This window comes from Watersipora subatra, chromosome 6 (genome assembly GCF_963576615.1).
Source record: "Watersipora subatra chromosome 6, tzWatSuba1.1, whole genome shotgun sequence".
Lineage (NCBI taxonomy): Eukaryota > Metazoa > Bryozoa > Gymnolaemata > Cheilostomatida > Watersiporidae > Watersipora > Watersipora subatra.
The window spans coordinates 58,709,691-58,736,213 of record NC_088713.1 but is presented as its reverse complement, the minus strand read 5'-3'; the positions used below and the strand labels follow the sequence as shown (position 1 = coordinate 58,736,213).

Sequence of the window (26,523 nt, the reverse complement as noted above, 5' to 3'; positions counted from 1 at the left end):
CTTGCTCAAAACGCTTGCATGATCCAAGGGCCAATTTGGTGTTTTTGCAAACATGTAGTGTCTAAGAATCTAAAAAGCATAGCAACTGGCAATTGAGCATGATATGTTTACAATATGTCTACAAACCTGATATATTTACGTCAGAAATAATTTTACACTGCCTATAAAACAGCTTCAAACAGTCGAAACAATTAATTAATAGCAATCAAATAAATTGATAACAGCGACCAACATAATCCATCTTTCGCCGCATCATTTCAAATGATCTTTAAATACTTATAAAAAAAACTTTCAAGAATTTGTTATAGCTTTGTAAACTCAGGTTCTATCACACTGTGAACCTCTTAACATCTACAAACTGTAAAAGAAAGTGATATATTTCTTGGTATTTGCTAATCTAATAGCAAATAAGAAAAACGATGTGTGGCAAATGTCATTGAGGCATCACCTTTTGTGTCTCTACACAAGTCTTGCTCTTTTGTATGGCGTTTACTGTTTAACATTGTTACAATGTCTATTAATTTAAACTCAAAACTCATATTTGATGGCACACACATTATAATTTATTTTTAGGAAGGTTTTGCTATCACTAACTACATTTTGACAAAACAAATTAGTTTATTTTAAACAATGATATAGAGGCCATTATTGATGCCTTTTGCGCTTGCTCTTGGTTGTTTCCAAAACAAGCCTTCATGGTAATACGCACACTAAAAAGAAGCCGTCAGACCTATTTGCAGCAGCATGCTAGATTTATACATAAGTAGGATGGCCAAGAAAATGTTCTGCAGTTTTTTGAACCACCCTTTTTTGACAGAAGCACTTTCTGTCTATGCCTACCGGTACACTGGCAGACATCGTATGAGCAGAAAATTACTTTTTGCAAATCAAGATAGGTAAACAACAAGCTGACACTTATGTCAAGATAATGAGGGAAGAGCCACTAAGGAAATGCAAGGCTGCAGCAAAGGAGGTACTCAGTACATGCACCCAAAAGGCGCAGGAAATGGCTGAGCAAGATGAGAAGCTAAAAGACTGCCTCAGCTACAGATTCATCAGTGATGAAAATCTGAAAAAAATTGCAAGTGATCCTTTGCTGATGTTGCTAAGATAAAGGGCTTATCGAATAAGATTTCACAAAGCAAAACATCTAGGTGCGGAAAATGGCCAATTGCAACAGCAGCCGAATCTACTACTCATTGTATTTATACCCTCAACATTCAATGTTATTCATTCAATTGAAAATGTCAAACGATTGGCTGGTGCGACAGAGCTACAATGTCAATAACAGTTGAAGTCACCTCAAAAGGTCAGGAAAGTTTGAGAAGATTTGGTTCTAATCACAAGAAATTTCCTTAGCTACATAGAGCTGTTTTAAAATTTTGAAATGAATAGAATTTAAACTAGCATAAGGCTTCAGACACACTAGCCAGACCTATGAGTCTTTAACTTTTAACTAGTTTGACAGCAAAGAAAAGAAGTCAGGATGACTGCTTCTGGACTCAACCAATGCTAACAAAAACTAGAAGAGACGTTTGGATTCCTTTCTTAAAAACAGCAAGGGCAACCTCTATCCGAATTAGCTGATTTTGAGCAAAAATAATTTTGTATTCTGCCTCCGAACAACACAGGGAGTGAAAACCACCTTGGTTCAAAGGAGCAACCGTAGAGTCAAGACAATTAAAGATGAGACCAGGTAAACCGTTTTAGTGGTCTTCGCAGAAGCACGAAAAGGAAAATTTAGCTTGAGCAAGCACCGAGCTCAAACCTTGAGGTAGCTCCACCCATTGGTTACTTCTCCTCAAAAAGCTTGAAGGCAAGCTTCCTGCCAGCTAGTTTTTACTAGACATGGCTTGTACCACTAACCTGGTAAACCAACAGGTCTTTGACCAACTTTTCAGAACAGTAGACAACCAACTGAAGGAAAGTGACAGTCAAAAAAAGCTGGCTGGCTGTACCTTAATGCTCTTTTGTAAATTAATCCAGGTGCTCTTCTAATGAAGTAATGTTATGACGAACATGGTTTTGTGGTGAACCACAGCAGTGAGGGGGTTTAACCCTTTCGCTGCTGAGCTCATTTTGCTTACATGTAGAGTCGCCCAGTGTACCACGCGCATTAATTGTGCAATTTTATGCTTTGACAATGCAACAACAGAGTGGCTACAATTTACCTTCATATTATTTTTGTAGATTCCTAAAGAAATAAGCACTATAAAAACAAGATATATTTTGCGAGTCGTTATTTATTGCTTGATATTAACCTAAAATGTTTTTATAGCCTGCGTGGTAGTTTTTGAAATTTTGAACTTTTATTTTGTCATTCTAAACTTGAACAAATATTTATTTTTTATATTTTATAACTATATTTAACTAAGTTGCATAAACTAAGTTGCATAAACTAATTACATTTACTGATATGTTTGCTACATTTTGCAAAACAAACTAGCTTTGGTGAGCAAAATATGGGGAGTTAGGAGCTTAGATCCATCAAAAGCCAAGTTTACATAACGACAATAATGCCATCAAAAATACATGCTACGAATCTGCAAGTTTATAACATGTGCAATGCTAATCAAAATCTATCAAATGTTGCAAAAATATATTTAAAAAAAATCAACCCAACAAAACTTACAATACAGACAGAAACAAAAATTAAAACTGGAAAAAAGTATTTTTAATCTTTTATTGGCTGATTGTTGCTTCCATTTTGAGTCTTTTTCAGTTTATTTTGCTTGTTCGATACAATTCTATAGCGTCTTCTCATCTCAAATCTTTTTTGCCTTTATAGTGACAGATGGTCAACTTGTCATGCATTCTTAAAGTGACGTTTCATTACCCTGCTATACATACGCCAAATGTACTTTTAATTTGCTTCTTTATTAAATTGCTGTCATGCAATTAATTTAGGTTTGCACATGCAAACAATGCCATAAATAAATTTGCTACAGAAATTATACTACTAACCATATTTAGCGAAGGTACAAAAACATGACAAAATATATTGTTGTTACTAAGTAGGGGTAACAAATCACTTTAAAAGGCTAAGCCATTTTCACACTTGCATACATATAGGTTTAAATTCATTATGTTACAGGTCTATAAAATGACATCTCCCAGAAGAGGGCATTGCTTGGTTATAAACATTTTGAACGCCAAAGGTTCTCCAATCAGATCTGGTTCAGAGCACGATACTGAAAACATCTGTCGTCTCTTTAGAGATCTCCAGTTTGATGTGACTATTCACATTGATATTTCTGCAGAGGTTTGATTTATGGTTTTTGATGCTTTATATTTGAGTTATTCTTTGTCAGAGCAAGTTTTAAAGTAAAAGCTGTTAAAGGGTTGTCACCATAATTTATTTACAATAATTAAACCAATAACTTTCACAGCAACAAAACGTTTGCAAGGTTTAGTTATAGCATTTAAAGAAATGCTTTGTCCTTATCAAGTTTAAATGAGAGGCGGGAAAGGTCAAGTACCTTAAGCATTAGCTTATTCTGTCAACCTGGTGATAACATGTGTCAACCTATCAAAGACATCAACCTGTTCATTATAGACATCACTTTGCAACAGCTAGTAAAATATCTTTGTAAAGAGTAGCCGTGGCCACACCGTCTACAATGCCTGACTTGCAAACAGCTCAAGTTTTAATTCTGAAAAAAAAGGTTACTGAGGACAACAAGAACAGCATCTGACTTTAAATTTGTTTGTGCAGCCGGGCATGTGTCCGGTCATTGAAGTTTATGGATATGGATATATCTGGCAAAAACTAGACTATTGGTTTAAGCAAAGGCTAGGAATAATTTATGAAAAAAAATTCTTCAGGAACTACCATTTATATAGAAATAATTAACAAACGCACAAATTAAAAAAAAGCCATTTACCAAAATTATTGCATGTCAGAAGATTACTTAGAGGTTGAACTGCTTGTCTATTTAAAGATTGTTAAACCTTTCAATGTCGTGTGGCTAGATGCCTTTTAAAAATAGTGCAAATTTAATGACCAGAACTTCGCTATACAATGATGAGATAGAATACAAAAATAGAATTAGAATTAACTTTGTATTCTATCAGCGTTATAGTCCACTGCACTTAACACGTGTCGTGGTCACAAGTTAACTGTGATGCTAAGAGTAAGATGTTCTATACTCTTGGGAGAGGAGTAATATAGGGTAGTCAATAAAAAACTTATACCTAAAACCTATCTATGACCCATTTTATAATAAATTTATTTAGCTACCTGAAAGACGTGCTGCTGCGTCACATTAAATTATATAAGAGCATATAAAAGTGAGACACTATTCTCTGTTTACAGGATATGCTAAAGTTTACAGAGGCAGAAACAAAGAAAGCTGAACATGAGCATAATGGCATGTTTGTACTTGTCGTTATGACGCATGGAAATCAAACTCACTTGAAAGGAAGTGACGGGAAAACAATTAAGAGAGCAAAACTGTTGAATCTTCTGTCAGCAAAATACTTTCCTCAGATGGAAGGGAAACCCAAACTTGTAATAATTCAAGCTTGTGCTGGAGGTGCGATTCCTCTATAAAGTCTCATATTTTAACTTACAACTTTATGAGTCTTTTTTAGTTTATCTTTAAATACTTCTAAAATCTTGTGATCTTTTCTTATCAAAGTCAAGACTTAACTCAGTGATTAAACTTAATATTATTCAAGCTATTTAATATTTTAAACAACATTAAATTTTCACTCGTGAAAAAATGAGGTAATTTATGGAAAATTTAGATGACACAGATTTTGAGTATAATCATGTTATCTTTGTGAAAAAACAGATAATTTTGTAACTAGCTGTGCTGCTATAAAAGCATCAAAAACTCTCAATAGAGTGTTCATAAATTTGTAATACAGCAATAGGAAAAAAACCAAGAGACTGAACTTGCTTATTGTGTTTTCAATATTTCGGTTGAAATTGATGCTAGTATGGGTGTATTAGGTTATTATTTGGAGTGAATAGAGCTGAAATAAAATCTTTTTAAAGAATTTAGATACTATGTAGCTTAAAGAGTTAGTTTTTAATCATTATAAAGCTTTAATGATAGTTGATTTGCTGAGTACATAGTTTTTAAAATATGTGTCAATGGAATAAAGCGCAAAAACTGTCCTTTCTTTAAATTGTTACAATTGAAGGCAGTTTTAACACATTTTGTTTTTGATGTCATCATTGCAGTGCAGAAAGGTTGATGCTTTTATGACTGGATAGAGTTATAACTTGAGAATAGAGGTATCTAAAAACCTAACTAGTTCTGAAGTGTTGAGGAAACCAGCAAAAAGTTTAGTTTAAACCTATTTGTTTGCTGTAAGGTTTTTAGATTAGATAATAATATTAATGTTCTTCATCCAGATTACGGGAGATCACAGATAGTCCTGAATCATAAGCAACATAATACTTTTTTGGATTCAAACCTTCTAAATACCTTGTCAAGATAAACAACTAAATCTTAGTTCATTCACTATTTGTTTACCAAATATTGTTTCCTTATTTATGTATCAATATAGCCATGATTGACTGTAATAGCCTTTGATTGGCTGCAGTTAGTACTGATGCTCTTCTGAGCCACGATGAACATTCAAAAGATTCAAATACGGATGAGCCATCACTCTTTGCTGCCACAGATGCACTTCCTGTTGGAAGGAAGTATAGTATGCGAGATGATTTCTTTATTTTGACACCCAGTCCTGATGGTAAGTCTTTGCTTTTTCATAATGTAAAGGGAAATGATTTGGGAAGAACTTGGGCAGAAATGACTTAGGGTAAAACTCGGCTTTTGTACTAATAACAGCAATAAAGGCAACTGCATATTTGATCCTCATTCATCATATTAAAAATATGAGAATTTTAATTGACACTCTTTCATTGGCTACATCCTTTACCTGTTAGGTCCAATGCCAGAAAAAATTATTAAAAGAAAGCACTATACTCATAACAAGTGTTAGAGCCAAACTAGTTCACTGATAACAAAAATTCAGCAAAAAATTTAGTTAATTAGTATTAAAAAACAAATCTAGGAACCAAACAAAAAAGAAAAGATCTGCGATCAAAAATAATTTTTGATTAAGTTGAGTTAAGATTAACACTGCAGATTAACAGGCCTTTTTGTTACGTGTCTAATTTCTTAGAGTCAACCTCAAATACTGAGTTCAACAAACATGTTGCAGATTTCGTCTCCTACAGATACCCTGATTTTGGAACACCTTTCATGAGGGCTATTGTGGAGGCATTTTACAAACACAGCTGCCATAGCGATGTGGAAACTTTGTTCAAAACGCATGTATGTGGTTATTCTGACAATATTTTTGATGCGGAACTCTTTTTTTGTATGAAACTGCATGATTGTTATAGATTTTAACTACAGTATATTATATGCATTTGAATAATCAATAAACATGCAAAATGCTTCAATAGTAGTAAGTCTAAGCAAATATGTTAAAATCTTGAAATCAATTCTTGATATCTTATTTGATCAATTGTAACAATAATAAACAACGTATGAACGGTCATGAAAAATCACTACCCAACGAGGTCTATGTTTTATTAGCAGAAAATTCAAGTATGGCATGTAACAGTTTTAACAGGTTTTAATATACAAAGCTAAAGACAACAATCTAAAGGAATTTTTGGTTGAAAGGGAGTCTAGATTTTAGCCAGTCTAGTTATGTAGATTTGCTGGAATTCAGATGGTTCCCTGGTTGACGTAATTCTTGTGAGGCTTAAGCAGTAGCAAGTAGATAAAGCATAATATTATACTTGTAGCCTAATACATATATAATACTGTACAAGAACTGAAAAAGTACAAGCATATATTGCTTCTCACGCAATAGTCTTCACCCACATGTTCCGGGTCTTGTTCCCTACTCTGCCCACCTCAGCAGCATAAGACCTTTCTTTCTAGCTCTGCCTAGCATCTAAATGCTCAACTCAACTGCCTTCCACCAAGTACTGCTCTCGCTTAAGGGCATTATTATGTGTAGTGCTTGGCAAGGGGTGGAGTAGCTAGCTCAAAGGTAATGCTGCTGGGCTTCATACTCTAGTCAGACTTTATCACAGTCCAACCCCATCTTGCTAGAAGGGTGGTAGTCTAAATGTCATGAGTGACTCGTGTTTCTGCTGGTTCAGGCATCTACACTTTTCTGCAGCTACCAAACTCTTTAATATTGGCATTCCCAGGTGACTTAACTCGCTAGCCAATGCTTTAGGAATTTGACCAGATGCGCTGAAGACGAGTGAGAGCTTGTCAAACTATTGGAGGGCAGGTCAAATTTTTTCTCTACAGCTGTTGACTTAATGTAGGGCTACACGACCTCATACCCTACCAGTCCGGGATTGTCAGTAGCATCTCAACATTCCTGTGTATTCTATTACAGCTTGTATTTGCTGGTGAGGAATGGAATGCACAGAGCAACTTGCAGCTGTTGACTTGATCATATTTTTAGTAGAAAATAGTCCGACTTAGTGAAATTGTTTAGGTATACAACTTGGTCGTGTTTGAAATAATGCCTTTTCTTTTTATTTTTTTGGCGCTGCGTGATTTGGTCTTGTAAGAAATCTTTTGCTAGTAAGAGCAGATAAATACTGCAAAATACTGCAGTGGCATGTTGCCGACTCTTTTTGTTTGTCTTATATCTACAGATACTGTAACTGTTCTTGCAGTCTTGCCAGGTTGATGTTACTTAAGCTATGATCTCAATGAATATGCTTTCCTCGGCTCTCTAGCCAGTATATAGTCTATCCAGTTCAATTTCAACTTCACAATCATGCCCGACAGCACCTTCTCGCAACCACTGTAGAAGAAGCAGTCATCAATTTTGAGTTCTCAACCTGCATGTAAAAATGCTTGCAGGCTTTCTTCTCCAAAAAGAGCTGATTATTCACTGCTTGCCCTAACTGCCAGCTTTTGTAAGCTACTACGCACTCTGGCCGAAAGGTTTGTGACAATCTTTTGCCAGTGATTACTTCACTGACTTTAGTGATAGTTTGGCTCAAAATTATTTTGTCTGCTCAGTGCTCACGTTTTTTTTTAGTATAACAAGTGTTGTAAATTTTCTATTTTCAAATCTCACATTGTGAAGTACATCTTGTACGAATGCACCTAGTTGACTAATACCCTTTTCATATAAATACACATGGTGTGGCCACAATGCTAAAGGCAAAATGAATCTTCTACAATAAGATTGTCTGACGAAAAACTATTATATATGTGGACTAGTTAGCTTTACAAAGATAAAGATTCCATCAAATTGAAGCTGGATGTCTTAGCTTTGTATTGAAATTATTTTTTTTGTTTTCGGCTCACTTTTATGGTGAAAGCAGCCATGTTAAAGGTGGTTGCCACTTATCCCATTGTCTGCACAAAAACCTACCAAGTCATTTGTACAATCCTTTGCATTGGCTCCCATTTCTGAACTTTCAGAACGACAGGAACTTCTAGCGGATTTGACAGCTAGAGTACTTTTATCTTTGCCGTGTTGTTCAAGAGCTTCCAGATTGTTCAAATATTTGCTTTTTTGGCTGGCTTGGAATCTAATAAAGCTAGGCGGCAAACCTCTGTAGTAGCAGCAGTCTCTGTCACTAATAAAAGTACTGCCTGCCTACTTTTAAGACAGGTAGAACTTCTTGTATCTTTTCTAACTTGTGGAGTTTGTCGTGGAGTTTTTGCTGCAAGGCTTTATTATTTAGATCTTGTCTGAATTGTAGCCCATTATAGGCAAATAATCTGAATCTGAAATGGTCAATGTTGATTTGGGCGTGCCACACTTAAGTCAGCCTCAAGATGTTTACTAGGTCTTAGCTCCGTATTGCTGTCTCCTCTAATAAGGTCATATTACTTTAATCCGAGAGGGTCCCTAGTTAACTGGGAAAGTCTTCTAACAAAGAATCCAAATTTTCCGTGTCCATCTTGTTCGGTAATATATTGTATAGACAAGTAAGGTAATCTCGTGAAAATGAGGTTTGCAAAAAATGAGCTGGCTGTTGAAGAAAGGGACTGTTTACATGCTTCTGCATTCACTTCAGCTTTTTGTGAGTTCCGCCATCATAATTGCTCTTCAATGATTGACTGACACACACATTTCCCTGACTGGTTAGGTTTTTATGGTGGCCCTTAAAAGCCACCGATCATGCCGGGCCGACTCTGAGGGGTTTATGGAAATTTTTTTTTATGTGGATGATTTATTATTGGATGAGCCAGAGATGTTCTTCAATCCTCAATTTCTAGTCTTGGTTTCATTTTTTCCTGTTGGCACTGCATATGCCGCTTTTTTATTATGGAAGTACCCAGACTGTGTTTAGTTTATTAGCTGATTCTTCCAGCTAGAGTAGCCAGGCCCATTGTACGTTTGACTCTTGATTAGGTTCTAAAGTGGCTGAACAGGTCCAATAATTGCATATAGTTCTCCTCTATATAAAAGACTATCCTCCCCTTTCAACAACAACATGTGCAATGGCCCAGGTCTTTGTAACTTAGTATGGCTTAAAAAATTGGCCTGTAGTATTGGGTCATTCTCCCTTTTTGAAAATTGTTGGAATTGTAGTTTGCATCATATTATGTAATGTATTATGCAACACCCTCTTTGTCATGTAGCTAGAACTAATCCCTCAAGCCAGCATTAATGAGAATACATGCATAGTGTCAAGGTGTACATTTTGTGATTGCTTTAATAAACCACAAGCTATTTCGGCTCTAAACTACACTAGAAATGTCAGTGAAGGTATCCGAGCTTATCAAGACATATGAGGATGGTAAAAGCGGTGACTTCAGTGTCTGGGTGGACAAGCTAGAGTTAGTGGCCAAGCTTCAAAAAGTGGACGATCTCACAACCTTCTTACCATTATTCTTGTCAGGAGCAGCATTTGCCGTGTATAAACATTTAGAAGATGATATCAAGGAAGACTACCCTAAACTAAAGGCAGCTTTGTTGACAGCTTTTAGTGTAGACAGGTTCAGTGCTTATATTCAGCTGCAAAACCGAGCTTTAAGAGATGGTGAAGCTGTAGATGTATATCTGGCAGATCTCAAACGTTTAACAACTTTGATGGGACAATCAGAACCTGACCCATTGCTTAAATGTGCATTCATGGCAGGATTACCTACAGAAGTGGCTACACAACTAAAATCTATTGCTTCTGTAGAAGACATGGGTCTTTCAGAGTTAGTGAACAGGGCCCGCATGATGATAACTGCAGGAAATGGCGAAACGACCTCATGTGCTGCTGGGAAAAGGAGGCAGCATTGGCAGCGCCGTGAGGTCAGGTGCTACCGGTGTAATAAACTTGGTCACATCCAGAAAAACTTGGTCACATCCAGAAAAAACTGTTTTCAGATGCAGGGAAATGCCAGTGGGGAAGTGTATGCACCGGCTCTTCCCCCAATGTAAAAAACTCGGTGCTACCCTTTGTTTATGTATGGATAAAAGGCACAAAGATAAAAGCATTGGTGGATAGTGGATGTGAGCAATCAATTATACAACAACAGTGGGCACAGCAGTTAGGATTGCTGCCGAAAGGTCCTCAGCGACAAATAATGATGTTAAATGGACATATCACTACATGCAAGGGTGAGACAACTCTTGATATAGAACTGGATCACTCTTGTAAAATTACAGTTCAGTGTATGATTGCTCCGAAGCTAGTAAGCGGTTGCCAGATGATACTGGGAATGGATGGCATTGCAAAGCTAGGCGGGGTATCTATAGATAAAAATAGAGGTGTACTCTTTGGAGCAAGACAGTTAAGAACAGTTGGCGTGATGCTACGTAACAAAGCTAGTCCTGTCAGTCATAATGATGACCAGCAGTCGCCGATAGTTATAGATGATAGAGACTTTAAAGCACAATTTGATGGCCACAAGTGGACAGTTGCTTGGAAGTGGTTAAGTAGAGAGCCCATATTGTCCAATACATGTGGAGAATACGCTATAAATGATGCCGTCAGAGAAGAATGATTCTGACGGCATCATTTATAGCGTATTCTCCACATGTATTGGACAATATGGGACAATATCGACTTCCAATTGTCGGATGCATACAGAGGTAGCTCTTCTTTGAATTCTTTAACAATTTTTATGTAGGCTTGTCTGATCATGTTCTTTCATTGGTTCTGGAGCTATATTACATGCTTCTGGATCAAAAAGAACTTGATGGGCAGAGGGTAGCATGTCAATTAATGCAGCAGCAGTAGTTCTGAGTCAAACATGAAAATATTCCCGATTCTTTCAGTAGTGTGGCATCCCCATACATGCTCTCATCAACTGCTGGTGTAGAGGGTCATTTTTGTTTTGGCCCCATATTACCTGCAGAGATCTGAGTAAATATCCATTATTGGTGGGTGTTTTCTGCTGCCCAGGAGATATGGGTAATACGGGGCTGTATGTATTGTGTCAATCTGCCACAGCTTGTATAGTTCAGCCATCATCTAATATGATAATGGTCGGTATGCAGTTACTCTGTTTTTTTCAGATTTGGAACACTCTTCCGTTTAGCTCTTTTAATTTTGCTGGCCTCATGGCATTTTGCAGGGTCTGGGTATCCTACCACCTGATTAAGTTGTTCATTAGCACCAACACCTAATTGTTTCTTCTTGGTGTAGTGAGGTGCAACACCAACACCTAATTAATGGCAGATTTTTGTCTATCCCACCTCATAGTAGGCCAGAGCGTGTGTCTGTCATTCGTTGAATTTTGGTAGGACCACCAGAAATTCTGCACATCACTATGAATGGCTTTGAAGGCCACCTAGGGTTTCAGTACCGTGCCTGGTTTGACCTAGAAAAAACTTACCATGCTGTGCAGAATTTCCAATTTTGGTCCACATTTCCCAATTTTCCACAAGTACATCTCTTTTGAATGGCAAGGGCTCAAAAACGTAATTGTCATCGATATGGTACCTGCGGTGTGTAAATTTGCAAACTCATCATTTGGTCAAAACTACTGGTTCTTGCGTGCACTGTAAAAAGGACTCCATGCAGCGGTTGCCTTAGAGCTAACCTAGTTGTTTCTATATAGTATTCATTAGTTTCTGAGGTTGATTATGGCCCAGTCAAGGTGGAAGATACTTCTAGCAGCTGTCGGACAACTGCCTTGGGTGTGACTCATCAGTCCTTATCAAGCGAGCAATGATGTGTCGATAAGTCTTGCGACTTTTAAGACAGGGGAGATTCCTATGCAACTGGTTGGTGTTTATGTAGTTTGGCTATCATGAGCCGGTTTTCTCTCATATTTCCTAGGCCAGCTTCATTCGTTTATGCCATCTATCTTTTAACTAAATGAGTTTGCATTGGTGGCAATCTGCACAAGTTTTTCAATTTCGGTTCTGGGGTATTTGGATCACTCCTATTGATCTAGTGTGTACTGCAACTCAACCAATATTTTCAGTTATTGAGCGACTTGATTGGGCTATTTTCTCTATAAAAATAGTGTGATCTATTTGCTAAATATATTTTTACCAACCAAGAATGTGCTAAAATGCTTAACAGCTTCAACTACCACCGACAACTCTTTCCACGTAACGCAGTAGTTTTATTCCAAAAGTTTTAAAGGCTTGCTGTAGTAACAATTACCTCCTACTCCCATTTACACCTGAAAGAGACTTACGTATGTTGTGTGTTGACAGCGGTACTCAAAATATACCTCAACTGTAAATTTGGTTTGGTATCCCAGAGTAAGCAAAGTGCTGTTGTTACATTATAAGTGCTCAAAGCTAAATTTCTCTCAGTACGGGGCCTAAGCTGGCCTGGCAATTTGAAGCTTTTAGTTTAAGCCTGCCTTGCCAAATCTAAGGAAAGCATATGCTTGGTCTTTTGGCAATGTACTCTGCATTAAGGCAGATAGGTAGCTCTGATATCTCTTTTCAGTATCGTACTGTCGCAAATTATTCAAAAAGTGGTGGGAGGACTCTCGTTGGGCACAGTTTGACTAAAGTTGAATTCATCCTGATAAAGGTTCTCATTGATCACACAAGTGATTTTTACTTGAGTCTTTTCTTGTTCTGTTCATACTATGGGAGATCCATTTGTCAGTTTGTCACTGGCCCTAGGTGATGTGGCAGATTTTCTAAAAATTAAATGGTCTTCGTGCGGCCAGCAACTGGCAATACTTTTGTGACTCTTCGCCTCATTTGGGCTGACTTTTTCTAGTGGGAGCAGTTCTTGCAGACCTGCAACTTTAAAAGAAGATGGGTCTTTGTTGTGTTGCCTCTTTAGAAAGGCCTGGCTCACTTAATAAAATATATCTACCTTCTGCACCAAATGCTGTGCAACATGGGCGAGTTGACTAGTGGCATTCACCTTCTTCACTTTTACCTGCCTAAGGGGCATTTCTCTACAATCCTGATAAAGGTGTCAGTTTGCTGGCATTCTTATAATTTTTTGTGTAGATATTAGTTACTAGTCTTGAGGGCATATGTTAGCATTGGAATAGCACCACTGAAAGTTCATGCTGCTGTGAAGGATCATTCAGTAAATCACAGAACTTTCTTTTTCCATGGTTGCTCTGCGGGTTGGGCAGGTCTTTGTTTGTTATGCAAACCGTCTGCACATTTTATAGTATGTTCTTGTAATGACATTTTTCTACTTTACTCAAGTGACCTAATTCGGTTCTAAGCGTGTTTAGGCAAGTGCCTGAACTGAGCTCGCCAGCATCTAACAGGGTTTTTGAGAGTCTGGCTTGCTAACAGTCCAAAGCTATGTTTTAAGTGCTCTCTCAAGTGTAGCACCGTAACCTTTCCAGTATGTTGGGTTGCGCCTGCTGCCACCTAAAACAAAGAAACAAAGTTTTTAACATCCCTGGTCTCAGTGTAATGAGGAGCCATCAGCCAATAGTCCAAAATTTAAAATCAGGGCATTTCCATAATCCACTTCAAGGCTTTGATCAACTGGTCTATGCTGACAGGGTCTAGGCTTCTGCCATTTTGATAGTGCTGCCTCAAACTACCCCTCTATGTGTTACAATACTTTTCTTTTTAACTCTGCATGACCACTAGAGTTATCATCTTTTCTTTGGGCTCAAGCTGCAAAAAATTTAGCTATTTGGTCTCCACACTACTATAAGAGCCGATAGTAAAGGAAAATTTAGTAATTACTCAATGGATCCCAATTGTTTTAAGCTAGATTTTCATTGAGGGGACATCCAGGCATTCTTTTATAAGTTCTCATGAGGAGTAGTTTTTGGTAGTTATTCGGCAGAAAATGATAATTTCTGTTGTGCCAGATTCATCACACCCTTCATAAATTGCGACATGCTCTGCTGCAGACGGCCTTAGCACTCAGTGCAGAAGAGCATATAACCATGAAGATGTGGCTCATCGCTAAATCTCTTCTGTTTTAAAGACCTCATCATAATATGCAACTAAGTCAACCGGTAGAAAGTACCTGAATTTTATGGATTAGTAGCCAATGTACCAGTAGACCATGGATAACAGTCTATTTCAGTTGATACCGTACTACCATACGAAGTAGTTCAAAAACTTTCTTGCTAAACCATTCGGTAGCACATCTTGTGTCGAACAGTAACTGGGTAAACTGACTCTTCGTCATTTCCTTAGTTACTACAGACAGAAGTCCCTTGTAAAGTGAGGTAAGCTCAAAGCTTGGACCAGGGCTGGGCCCTTCCCTTTGTTCTCCTAAAAAACTTATGCTTCCTTAAGCACGGGTAAAGCAAAGTTGATCAGTTAAGTTGTCTTAGCATTTTGCCTCATTGTTATTTCATCTCATATTGTTGAGCCTGAGTGAGTCTGCCACTTATAAAGCAAGGTCCAGGGTTGTCTGTGATTTGCATAGGCTTGGAAAAGTTTAGGATGATCCTGCAGCTTTTAAGGCAGCATAACTTTTCTTTTTAATGTATCTTTAATTTTGGTGACAAAGCCGAAGCGAGGCTCTTAACTTTGTTTTTCTAGGTTGGCTTATGTCTGTTTTTTTTGGGATTGGCCCTGAACACATTCAAGTAACATTTCTTTTAGATTAACCATGTCCAAATTCTTAAAATACCTGGTAATAGGTTTTGGTAGGTACAAAGATATCTTTTATTAAAGTCCTCATATTTGCAGCCTTTTCTGGGTAGCATCAACCATTCTTGGCACCTACAACCTATTTTCTCAGTCAGTCAAATGGTGTGTGCTAAGGCTCTTAGTACAACAAATAGTAGACTATACTGATCCGACCCAATGTTATTTCTTGGATTAAGCTTTTTTGGCTATGGTCGCATATGTCTGTCTTGCTGCATATGTCTGTTTCTTCAACTTTCAAAATAAAGAATTATTTTATACTTACTTACTCTTTGTCATTTTTGTTGGGCTCTCCCATTCCTGTTGTTGCTTAATTCATTACATTCATTCTCATGAGCAGTAGTTTTAGGTAGTTATTTGGCAGTAAATGATAATTTCTGTTGGGCCAGATTCATCACACCCTTCATAAATTGCGACATGCTCTGCTGCAGATGGCCTTAGCACTCAGTGCAGAAGAGCGTATAACCTTGATGATGTTGCTCATCACTAAATCTCTTCTGTTTTAAAGACTTCAACATAATATGCAACTGAGCCAATCAACAGAAAGTACCTGAGTTTTATGGGTCAGTAGCCCGTGCACTAGTAAACCATGGCTATCAGTCCCTTTCAGTTGATATTGTACTACCCTAAGAAGTAGTGCAAAAGCTTGCTTGCTAAAAAATTCGGTAGTAAACCTTGTGTCGAACAGTAACTGGGTAAACCGACTCTTTGCCATTTCCTAAGTTACTTCAGACAGAACTCCCCTGTGAAGTGAGGTAAGCTCAAAGCTTGGACCAGGGCTGGCCCCTTCCCTTTGTGCTCCTAAAAACTTATGCTTCCTTAAGCACTGGTAAAGCAAAGTTGATCAGTTAAGTTGTTTTAGCATTTTGCCTTATTGTTATTTCATCTCATATTGTTGAGCCTGAGTGAGTCAACCATTTATAAAGCAAGGTTAAGGTTTGTCTGTGACTTGCACACGCTTAGAAAAGTTTAGGATGATCCTGCAGCTTTTAAGGCAGCATAACTTTTTTTTTAATCTATCTTTATTTTTGGTTACAAAGCTGAAGCGAGGCTCTTAACTTTGTTTTTTTAGGTTGGCTTAAGTCTGTTTTTTTGGGAATGGCCCTGAACACATTCAAGTGAAATTTCTTTTAGATCAACCATGTCCAGATTCCTAAAAGACCTAGTAATAGGTTTTGGAAGGTACAAAGAGATCTTTTTTAAAAGTCCTCATATTTGCAGCCTTTTCGGGGTAGCTTCAACCATTCTTGGCACCTACAACATATCTTCTCAGTCAGTCAAATGGTGTGTGCTAAAGCTCTTAGTACAACAAATAGTAGACTATACTAATACCACCCAATGTTATTTCTCGAATTAATTTTTTTTGGCTATGGTCGCATACATCTGTCTCGCTGCATATGCCTGTTTCTTTAACTTTCAAAATAAAGAATTATTTTATACTTACTTACTCTTTGTCATTTTTGTTGGGCTCTCCCATTCCTGTTGTTGCTTAATTCATTCCGCCAAATTTTAGGTCAACTTTGGTTTGTTGGTTGACGGGACAACTGTTGGTCGACTGCATCTTCTGTTGTTACCTGTACCCGCCTCAGCTGTCTTTTGTCTGTTGCTTAGATCAAAGCATTAGCTGGTTAACATACCCACATTTTGGTTTAAAAGAACTGATTCCCACCTCATACAGTATTCACATGGTAGGGTCCACAGCTGGCATGTGCAAATGAACAGGAGACATATTCAAAGAGCCGCCTTTCTTGTGTTTTGACTCATTGCGCTCAGTTGATCAGCCCAGTTGCGTGTGACTTATTTTGCTGAAGTCTATGTCTAAAGCTACCTGTTCTACCATATTCTATTTTCAAAAAGATTTTGGCGTTAATTACACATGACTTTGAAATATGGACAGAGGAAATTATTATTTAATTAAACTATATAACACAATTTTAAATAAATAAATATTAATACAAGTATTGCAACTAACAAAATACTTGAAACTGCGCACCCTCAGGAACCTTTTATTTTAAACAATCAGATGCTTCACATTTAATAAATAGTACTCCATGTAATTGTAGGCAACTTGTAAACAGCTGTGCTAATATAAAACAATGACAGCTGCACTTGAAATCAAAGACATTTAAGGGAGATAAACTGTTCCACTTTCAGATCAACTCTGGGCAGCAATAATAATTTTTTTATTTATAATGAGGCACTTTAAAACATATATTTTATTAGTTAAACTTGTTTCACCGCCAACTATGAATTTTACATTTTAGATAAGAAAAAAAGTGAATTTGTTTTGCCAACAGGACGGTGTACCAATGCAAACTCCTACTATAACATGTTGGCCATCACAAAATCAAGAACTTTACCTCTTCCCTCTCTACAATCCGTAAGAGGAGTGACCCATGTCTCAAGCTACAGCAGCTCAGCATCTAAGTGAAACAGACTTGTACTAATTATAAACTAACATATACTTGTACGACATATAAACTGAGGCAGGCCTGTACCATTTATAAACTAAAGGAAATCCTTACTACTCACCAAACCCACACCCTCAAATAATCTATGTACGCTTATGCCTGCAAAGGTCTCTTTTCACATGACTTACTAAGTACTTTCCAACTTTCTGGTAAACAAAATTTTTTTCTCGTTTTTATGATTTGATGTTGTATCAGTTTGATTATATTTCAGCTAAATTTATCACGGTTTAATTATTAATTAACATGCTAGAATTATGGTAACTTTATTTTTAATGTCAGATGTTTTAACACTAATACATTTCAGTTTTTTTGGTTTGCCTACTTTTTGTAAACGCCGGCATTTTTCGAATAGTTTGTTGAATTCATAAATAGTTCGCTTATTTTGGTAGCTTATGAATTGGTTTGATAACAAGTAAGTGGACGGTTATGGTTTTTAGTAAAATTTTTAAGAAGTTTTTGAGCAATAAGTTTTAGATCAGTAATCTAGAGTATTCTTGTAGACACGTAGGTTTCTGTAGAAATAAAATTATAACACATCTTCATAATATAGTGCTTGAAATTTGAAAATCTATAAGAAAATCATTCTCCAACGTATTACAACAGATGCAAACCAGAGTACCTTGATAACTTTTAGAAGGTGCTAAAACTGACTGGTTTTGGTTTTTGCCATATACGGCCAATAAGAAACCTTCTATATAAACGTTAAGAAAATTCGCTTGAATATTTGTGTGTATTTGTCCACCTTACAGCACACCTTAAACAACCATTAAAGAATGAAGTAGAAAATTTGAAGCCTGAGAGAGCAGACTTGTTCATTTTGATTAAGTTTAATCATAGTCAATAGTATGCAAATTTGGAAAATACATCCTTTCTAGACTTTTGCATTTCAGAACCGTTAGATAAAATGGTTAACTGAAATCAATCTAAAAATACTTGACCTATCTAGCTGATCGCAAATGCATCTATATCTCATTCGGCGTACTAAGGGTCAACATCTTCATCTAATATTTTATAGTGTATGGAATTTGTATCTCAAAAGCCATATTCTGATTGAGAAAAAAAACATAATTTTGACTTTTTAGGTAGCATTAAAAAGAGCAGTTTATGAAAGAACAGAAACTCAAAATTTTTCTTAAGCATGAGTATCTCAAAGGGATTGTAAAACTTAGTGCAAATGTGATGACCGAAATATCATTGGCATACAATTGTTTTTGCATGCGCCTATGTGAACATCCCAGAATAACATTTTAACTTGAATTAAAAATACACAAACACAAACTATCTGTCAACCCAAAATATTACTAAAAAATTATTTTGGTAGCCCTATGTGATAGGAGTTGTCTAAACAATTATCAATAGCGCTGAGAAAGAACCAAATTGTATAGACAACTCTTGTTCTTCACACTGGAACTCTAACTAAAGCGTTTTTCTAAAATGGTGGATTGCGCAAGTTATGCTGTTTGTGTATTTTTTATGATAAGTTTTCTTACTTACATGAATTCTATGTGCCTCTGTCTAGTCCAAACTTCAGAATTTGATACAATAGAGCTTGAGTTGCTATTTACTACAATTCTAACTGGTAATAGATTTAAACACCAGAATAGGATTGTAGTTTACAGCAGTAAGCTATTTTCAAAAATTTCACTTTGACCATCATTTTTCCAAACAATTACTAATCCTATTGTAGAGAGTCTGCTCTAAGCGCTCTTACTGACCTGAAAATCAGATGTAGGAAAATTTGATGCCCATTTGATCAGCTAATAGAAAATCTAATTTGCAAGCCACATTTGGCTTCATTAATAAACAGCTGATCCAAAATAAAGAGAAAGTCTACATAAGCTAAAAATCACCCAAATAAAGTTTGCATTTTTTTGTTCTTGTATGGTGAATGTATATACACGGAGTGTATTAATAATATATGCATGTAACGCATATCACAGAAACTACTACATTGCTTGACAAGTTATGAATTGTTTATTGCAAGTACTGTAGATACAAATACCAGTAGATACCGATGATCTACTCGCTTTGTAGCCACCTTTTCAAGTTTATAGCCAGTTATGCTGGAATACCACCAGTAAATTACCCCACTACTAATAATATGGCTATTACAGTGTAAACCTTTCTTTATGGTTGTAGGAGGTTAGAGAAGGTTATTGGAACAGAAATCAATAATGCGAAAAAAAAGCTTTAGGCTAATGTTGGAGTTATACATGAAATGTTCTGACAACTTCATGTAATTAGTCATAATAAAAAAGAAGTCGGTTAAGAATTTTTAAAAAATATTCTGTTCAAACTACAATAAACTGCAAATGTTTATACCCTTAAATATTTCAGCAAAATAGATCAAACTGGCCTAATCAGCATAAATCAAATTTTATTGAATTTTCAAGCGACATGTATTTTGCCAGCATCAGTATTTTTTGAAAACACTTTTTCATAGAAGTAAACATAACAAACTGAGTTAAACAAAAAGTTAAAGAAATAATAAGTTACTAATAATGACTGCGTAATGAAGAGCAGTGCCACGCTTATTAGTGCCATGGCACTACAAATCCAACTACACAGATATCCAGGTAAAATTTTACTGCAACTGCAATACAAATCTTACGTCTAGGCATCAGTGAGTACTTATCAATGCACTGTTATGATTTTGTTATCTGTAATAGTCACAGCCGTGGGTTTGCTCACCTACTGATACATGGCTGAGGACATGTTGAGAACAAACTGCAGGCTATCTGATTATGTATTATCAAAGGTCAAACAAACTATCAGAGTTTGAGTCTAGAATAAGAGAAAAATATAATGCTGCAATATGCTTTAAGGAAAATAAATAAATTAAACACGACAAGCAAACTGCAACAAGAAACAAAGTCCAAATTATTAATCTCACTGTTTGTTGCAGAGACGTTGAACAAGTTTCATAAAATCTAAAGATGGTTGCATATATATATATATATATATATATATATATATATATATATATATATATATATATATATATATATATATATATATATATATATATAGTAAATATTTGTTAAAAACACTCTAGCTATCAATCAACAGAGAAGCAGTTTCTTTTTGTTCAAAATGGCAAAACGCAAAAGATGTCGAAAGCTTAGAGTTGCCCATAACTAAAACCTTAACAATTTCTATAAAACCTTTATTTGAACGCAATTGCACTCATCGTTCAACCCTTCCCCTAGAGTGGGGTTTATTCAATGGGATGTTCAATTAAAAAGTGGAGTTACAAACACCTCGTCATAATTTTGTGAAGATAATTTTAACTCTTTTACGGGCGATTCAAATGGCGACTATATTTTGCACTCTTCTTTGTGCAGTGTGACAATACAATTCACAATACATCTAACAATACATAGTAGTAAAGATTCCATCATAAACGCTAAAAGTTTTTTTACACACATCAGAATATCAAAACCGTGTCACACAAAGAGCTACTATTAGCGGAATATTCATTAGCCTGTTTAATCATGATTTCTATCGTGTTGCTTTCAATGCTTTAACAAAAAAACTGAGCTTAGCAGTTGGAAGCTAGATTTCAAATATGAAGAGAAATAACAAACGAAATAATTGCTATTGAGGTAACTGAGTCATTATTAGTAATGTTTTGTAGACACTTGTCCACTGATCACTTGGCATTATGGGCTCGTAGCAATTAATAATGTTGAACAGTGGCTGCAAATTAGAAGTGGCATTTAATTATCGGGTAACACTCTATTTTTCAACCGTTCTCCAGTGGTGTTGTTTGAATCAAGATTGTGATTAAATAAAAGTTTTGTTCAAATTCAGTATATACGGTAGATCAAGTTAGTTTGGAGTTAGCTGACACAACCTTGTAAGGAAAGAATGCAGACAGTTTGTGTATTGGGTTTTGTGACTGCTTTAGGTTCAGTACCATTTGAAATCTTGCATGTGCTTATTTATTACAAGTTATGCATTACATTTAAAAAAGTAAGTGAAAATTCAGTGAACAGAAAGGGAGTTTGAATACTTGTTTAGCATAATAATGCCCCATAATTTCACTCAATTACAAAATTTATTTATGCGTGTTCTCCCCATTTTTGCCTCCGGTGTCCTCACAGTCTACTGCCGTTGATCGAGGAATGTTGATGCACATTTTTCTTCAAAAATTCGTGCATTTTTATTGATTTTGCCATAGCCTCATTATCTATCTAAAGGTAGATGCGACTGCTTGCGGATGTGACTAGCTTCTTTAGGATATAAGCATTGAGCCATCTGTAAATATTTTGACATCAATGTTCTAAAAGTGTGAGCTCTGGAGGGATTTTTTGCCAATGTTGTAGTGTATAACACTTATTCACATACGTCAGTTTAATTTTCCACAGCGCTCGGTATGTTTGATGAGAATGATGCTTGAAGTTTTTAGCTGCTTTTTTAGAAAATACACTTTCATTACTGGGAGATGATGGGTTGACGATTTGGGAAGCTTAGTGAAGATCCTGTATTTGAACAAGCACCTGTAGTGGATTGTCACTTATATCTGAGCCACCTATATTTGAGCCACCTATAATTGAACACGACCTCTATTTAAGCGTCACTGTAGGAAAAGGGTTATAAATAGTGTGGCACCCTTTAATTAAACCCTTTTTTACTTGATCTTTAAATAGGTTCTTTAATAAAATATTCTGAAATTTTATTCTGACTTTGAGGGATGAAAGAGCACTTCCGGTAAAAATAAAAGATAATAGCTTAAATTGAATCTCAATCATCGCTCTAATCCACAACAATTGATTAAATAATTACACATCAGAAAAGAGATATCGTCCTAATTCTCAGTTATAACGGACTGATTAAGATCAACTGCTGATGTTGCATGTTTCTTTTGTGAATAAAGCGGGGAGCTCTGAAACTGTAATTAGTTTTGGTTAATTTATTTAAACTTTGTAATTGATCACTCAGTGGTCAATATGGTGTCTGAAGTCAAATCTCAGTGGGCTTAGCCCAAGCATTAGGTCGCTAAGGTTATTTACAGTTTGCTGGTCACCGATGCTAATACTTCTGTTGTAAAAAATGTAATATTTCTTTTAAATTGTTAAATTTTGTTTCTGCGTGTATCATAATATTATTTGTTTATTTCACTGGTTTTTGAATATGTATTTGTAGCATTTCATAGGTTGTTCTTATTATAAAGCCTATAACTTAGCAAATTTATAGCAAATTGTTTCACAGTGTTTTGGCGATAATCTGAGCTCAGCTCACAATAGATCGACACTCATAGCTCCCGTTCTTTTGCACATAAAAACCAGTTTTGGCAGCAAGCTGTAACAAATATATTGTTGAGTACAACAAAATTTTATGCAGCCTTGTTAAATATAGTTATAAATAAAGATGTGCCTTTGAATTTGACATAAGTAAAAACCTGGAATCTCCAACAAACTGCAACGAAGGCTATATGATCGTTGTGAGTTAATTTCAAGCAATGTGTACCAACTGGTAGAAGTATGTATCAGCTCTGAATATTTCTTTATGTTTATTTTTATAGCCCTTGCATATTCATTTAAATATGTACGACAAATTGGAGATAAGTTAACAATTATCTGCAAAAAGGGGTTCTGTTAAAGGGGTTAATTCTGCTCTGCCCAAAATATAGGCACCATTCGGTTGACCTGTGAAAGGGTTAATTTTATCCGGTCAACATTCTGGCGAGGTGTTTGCAAAATACAGGGCCATCTTTTTTGTAAACTTCACTTTCAACGTAGTGCCGTTCTAAGAGAAGAGCAAAAAAAGAGTGCAATGAGACCCAAATAAAGGTTTACAGTAATTTATATATCATGGGAAGCTTGAAATGATGATACTGAAAAATTGAAAAGGCGTTCACTGCAGGACAGAGCATTATTTTTTCTGTGTATATTGCATAGTGCGCAGTACTAAAAGTATGCAGTGCAATTATACTGTGTGGTGCATGGTAGTTGCAGTCGTACTACTACTAATGCTCTGCTAGTTCAAAGACATAGATATTTAGGCAAAAATTAGTTTCAACTGCAAAGAATTTTACAACTGAGCACCAACGAATGCCTAACAATGAGCGGTTATTGTTATGGTAGTATAGTCACAAGCCTGGCTTCATCTAAAACCAGGCAGGGTCAAAGTAGCTAAATTCTATAAGAAATTTTAGTTCGATGTTCGGAGGCTAACTATGACTGTTGTTTGAACAAACAAAACGCAAACATTCAAAGTTTCAATGTTGTTAAAAATTATAAAACACAATGGTACAAATTACCAACAACCCTTTCTTTAATTAAAAGAAATGATTAATTTTCAATACTACCATTTACATGTATGTTACTGTTTAAGTTATAGGTAATATACAAAACAATTTAACTTCTAAGTTTCTTTTGTAACCTAAGAAACAATAAGAAACTAAGCAGGCGAAACATGTGTGTTGTCAAATGCTAAACCCATCAGAGCTTGGTATCTAAATTAAGACTAGATTACTGACAACCACAGGAGAAAGAATTGAACGAACAATCATAAAGTTGTATGATGTCAGATACATCCGCCAAATTGACTACCAAGTCAGGTAAATACTCTACACTGATAAGCAAGTCTAATAAATGTGCCACAGAGACTAGCAGGTGAGGTACATACTCTACAATGACTAGCAAGTCAGGTACATACCCCGCAATGACTAGCAAGTAGGGTCCATACCCCAAATTGACTAGCAGGTCAGTTATATACCCCATGATGACTAGCAGGTCAGGTACATACCTTACAACGACAAGCAGGTCAGGCCTCACTGTATCATTTCAAAAGACAATTTCTGAATCTACAAGGAACAACACAATTGAAGATTAACAATATGGTGTCATGGACAAAAACAAGTGAGATCATACATGTACGTATGTGATGCTGCACACTGAATAAATAACAAGTGAATTTGCTGTCACTATAGACAGTGACATAGAAATAAAAGAGTGAGACAGTTCATGATAAGATACACCCCAGCCCATGAGCAATGCATAAAGCGGTGCCAGCATAGGGGTGACAGCTGTCAATGAGATTATTGTTTTTTCTCAACGAAAAAACCTACACACTCATGATTACATCATGCCATACACCAGGATGTATACAAAAAGGGGTATTAAATTAATGTTTGTTACTAATTTCTGACCTTCAGCTCTAGCTCTTGGTTTTTGTTCAACTCTGCAAGCTAAAATTCACTGATGATAAGTTATGCGCTGCAGTACGCTGAAGAAATAGCAGGTAAGTTCGCAGTCATTGAAGTGGTGGATGCCTGCGAAAACAAGTGATTTCATGTTTAGGTTGTGCTTAACTAGTTTGCCCATCAGTTTGTCATGTTTGGGTAGCCAATCCTCTAAAAATGTTAAAAAGATAAACTCAGACTTTTAATTAAACTAGCTAAATGCTTGGTGTTGCCTGGGTAAAAAAAGTATTTGCACAACAAGTTTATTATTTTTAACATATACAACATTAAACAAGATTTTTAATATGCGTACTATGAGAAAAGTGTTTTATGCAGTTCAGATAATTCATCAGGAAAACAAAAACAAATGCAAAGGTGTTTGAAAATGGTATATTTAGCATGCTAGGGCTAGATAAAATAATGTCTGCTAAAGTGGTTACAATGGTACAGTCTGATTTTGATGCAAATAATACAAACTGATAAACAGGATAAAAAGCATGAAAATGTTGAATTATTAGTGACAATAAGTAGATAGAAGTTTATGTATAAAAAAGTTACTGCTGCACTAGAAGCTATATCTTACAACTTTAAACACGAATATACACATACCTCTTAATACTGGTACAAATAGATAATAGCTATGAAGCTCGCAAGAGTACAATGACTGACTAAATGGAGAGAGAATGTAGAAGCAATTCCTACTCGAGATAACACACAAAAAAACTGTATATGTAACAATTTTTCGGTCTTCACAGCTTTAGCAAATGCAGTAAATAGAAAATTCTAGCTGAGAACTCGGTATTAGTGGTGTAAAATTATTTGGATAGACAAACAAAGAATTTAGTACTTTGTATTGGTAAACTAGCTTTTAAAAAGATTTTAAAAGAAAACAAAGGCCAAAGTTAATATATTTATTAAATAATAAAAATTCCATATATAGCAGATGCAAACAGGATATAGATCAAAAAGATAGTTGAAATTGTTGAGAGCGGCTCAGCCTAGTGATTACAGCGCACTTGTTTGCAAGCTTAGTTCTATAAAACTCCAGGTCAAAAGATTTTCCTTTTTGTTGTATGTCTCCAGCCCACTCACCCAAGAATTAATTACAAAAGTTAGAGTAGCAACTGTTGAGAGGACAACCCCATACTTGTTTACATTGCTCTGTATGCCTGATCATGTGTTTTAACTGACGATATCACTACTAATTAGATATCCTTCTGATTCATATATATATATATATATATATACAAATTTATATATAATATTGTATTATATATGTATATATATATATATATAAATTTAACCTGTGTGGGTGGTAGTTTTTGCTCTAACTCGGGTCTCCTACCAGAGACCTGGGAGTTTGAGCACTCGCCTCAAGATCTTAGCTGTTCCCAATAGCGCACTTTTCTGCAACTTACCTGAGTTGATTGTTGTTGGTATTTGGGCAAGCCACATTTTATGCGCTGGTGTTATTGCGCCCAGTGCCCCAATGACTACTGGAATTACAATTGTTCTTACATTCCAGCATTTTTCAATCTCTTCTCCAAGAGGGAGGTATTTCTATACCTTTTCTTTTTCTTTGCTGGCTATATTGTAGTCATTAGGTACTGCTATATCGATTATAGTAGCCCTCTTGTTCTCCTTGTTTACCACCACTATATCTGGTTGGTTTGCTAGGACATGCTTGTCAGTTCGGATGTAGAAGTCCCAGAGGATCTTAGCACGATCATTTTCATTGACCTTACCAGGAGCTTCCCACCAGTGTTGTGGTTTATTAAGGCCATACTCATCACATAGACTTCTATACACAACACCTGCGACATGATTATGCCGCTCAGTGTACGCGTT

The 26,523-nt window shown here is 36.0% G+C and overlaps 1 protein-coding gene across 1 annotated transcript; it reads left to right on the top strand.

The window, feature by feature from the left end:
• The first annotated feature begins 928 nt into the window (after positions 1–928).
• Positions 929–7,443, top strand: LOC137398404 (caspase-3-like). Its single transcript, XM_068084514.1, has 6 exons — positions 929–1,081; positions 3,095–3,262; positions 4,316–4,535; positions 5,557–5,706; positions 6,181–6,293; positions 7,387–7,443. Exons 1-6 carry the CDS (start codon positions 929–931, stop codon positions 7,441–7,443), a joined length of 861 nt encoding a protein of 286 aa, XP_067940615.1.
• The last annotated feature ends 19,080 nt before the right edge of the window (positions 7,444–26,523 follow it).

Bases quoted from the DNA above. Each gene is read 5' to 3' on its own strand.
- LOC137398404 (XM_068084514.1), top strand. From the start codon at position 929: ATGAGGGAAGAGCCACTAAGGAAATGCAAGGCTGCAGCAAAGGAGGTA. The intron at 4,536-5,556 runs GTGCGATTCCTC...GATTGGCTGCAG, and splicing joins AATTCAAGCTTGTGCTGGAG to TTAGTACTGATGCTCTTCTG. The intron at 5,707-6,180 runs GTAAGTCTTTGC...AACATGTTGCAG, and splicing joins TTTGACACCCAGTCCTGATG to ATTTCGTCTCCTACAGATAC.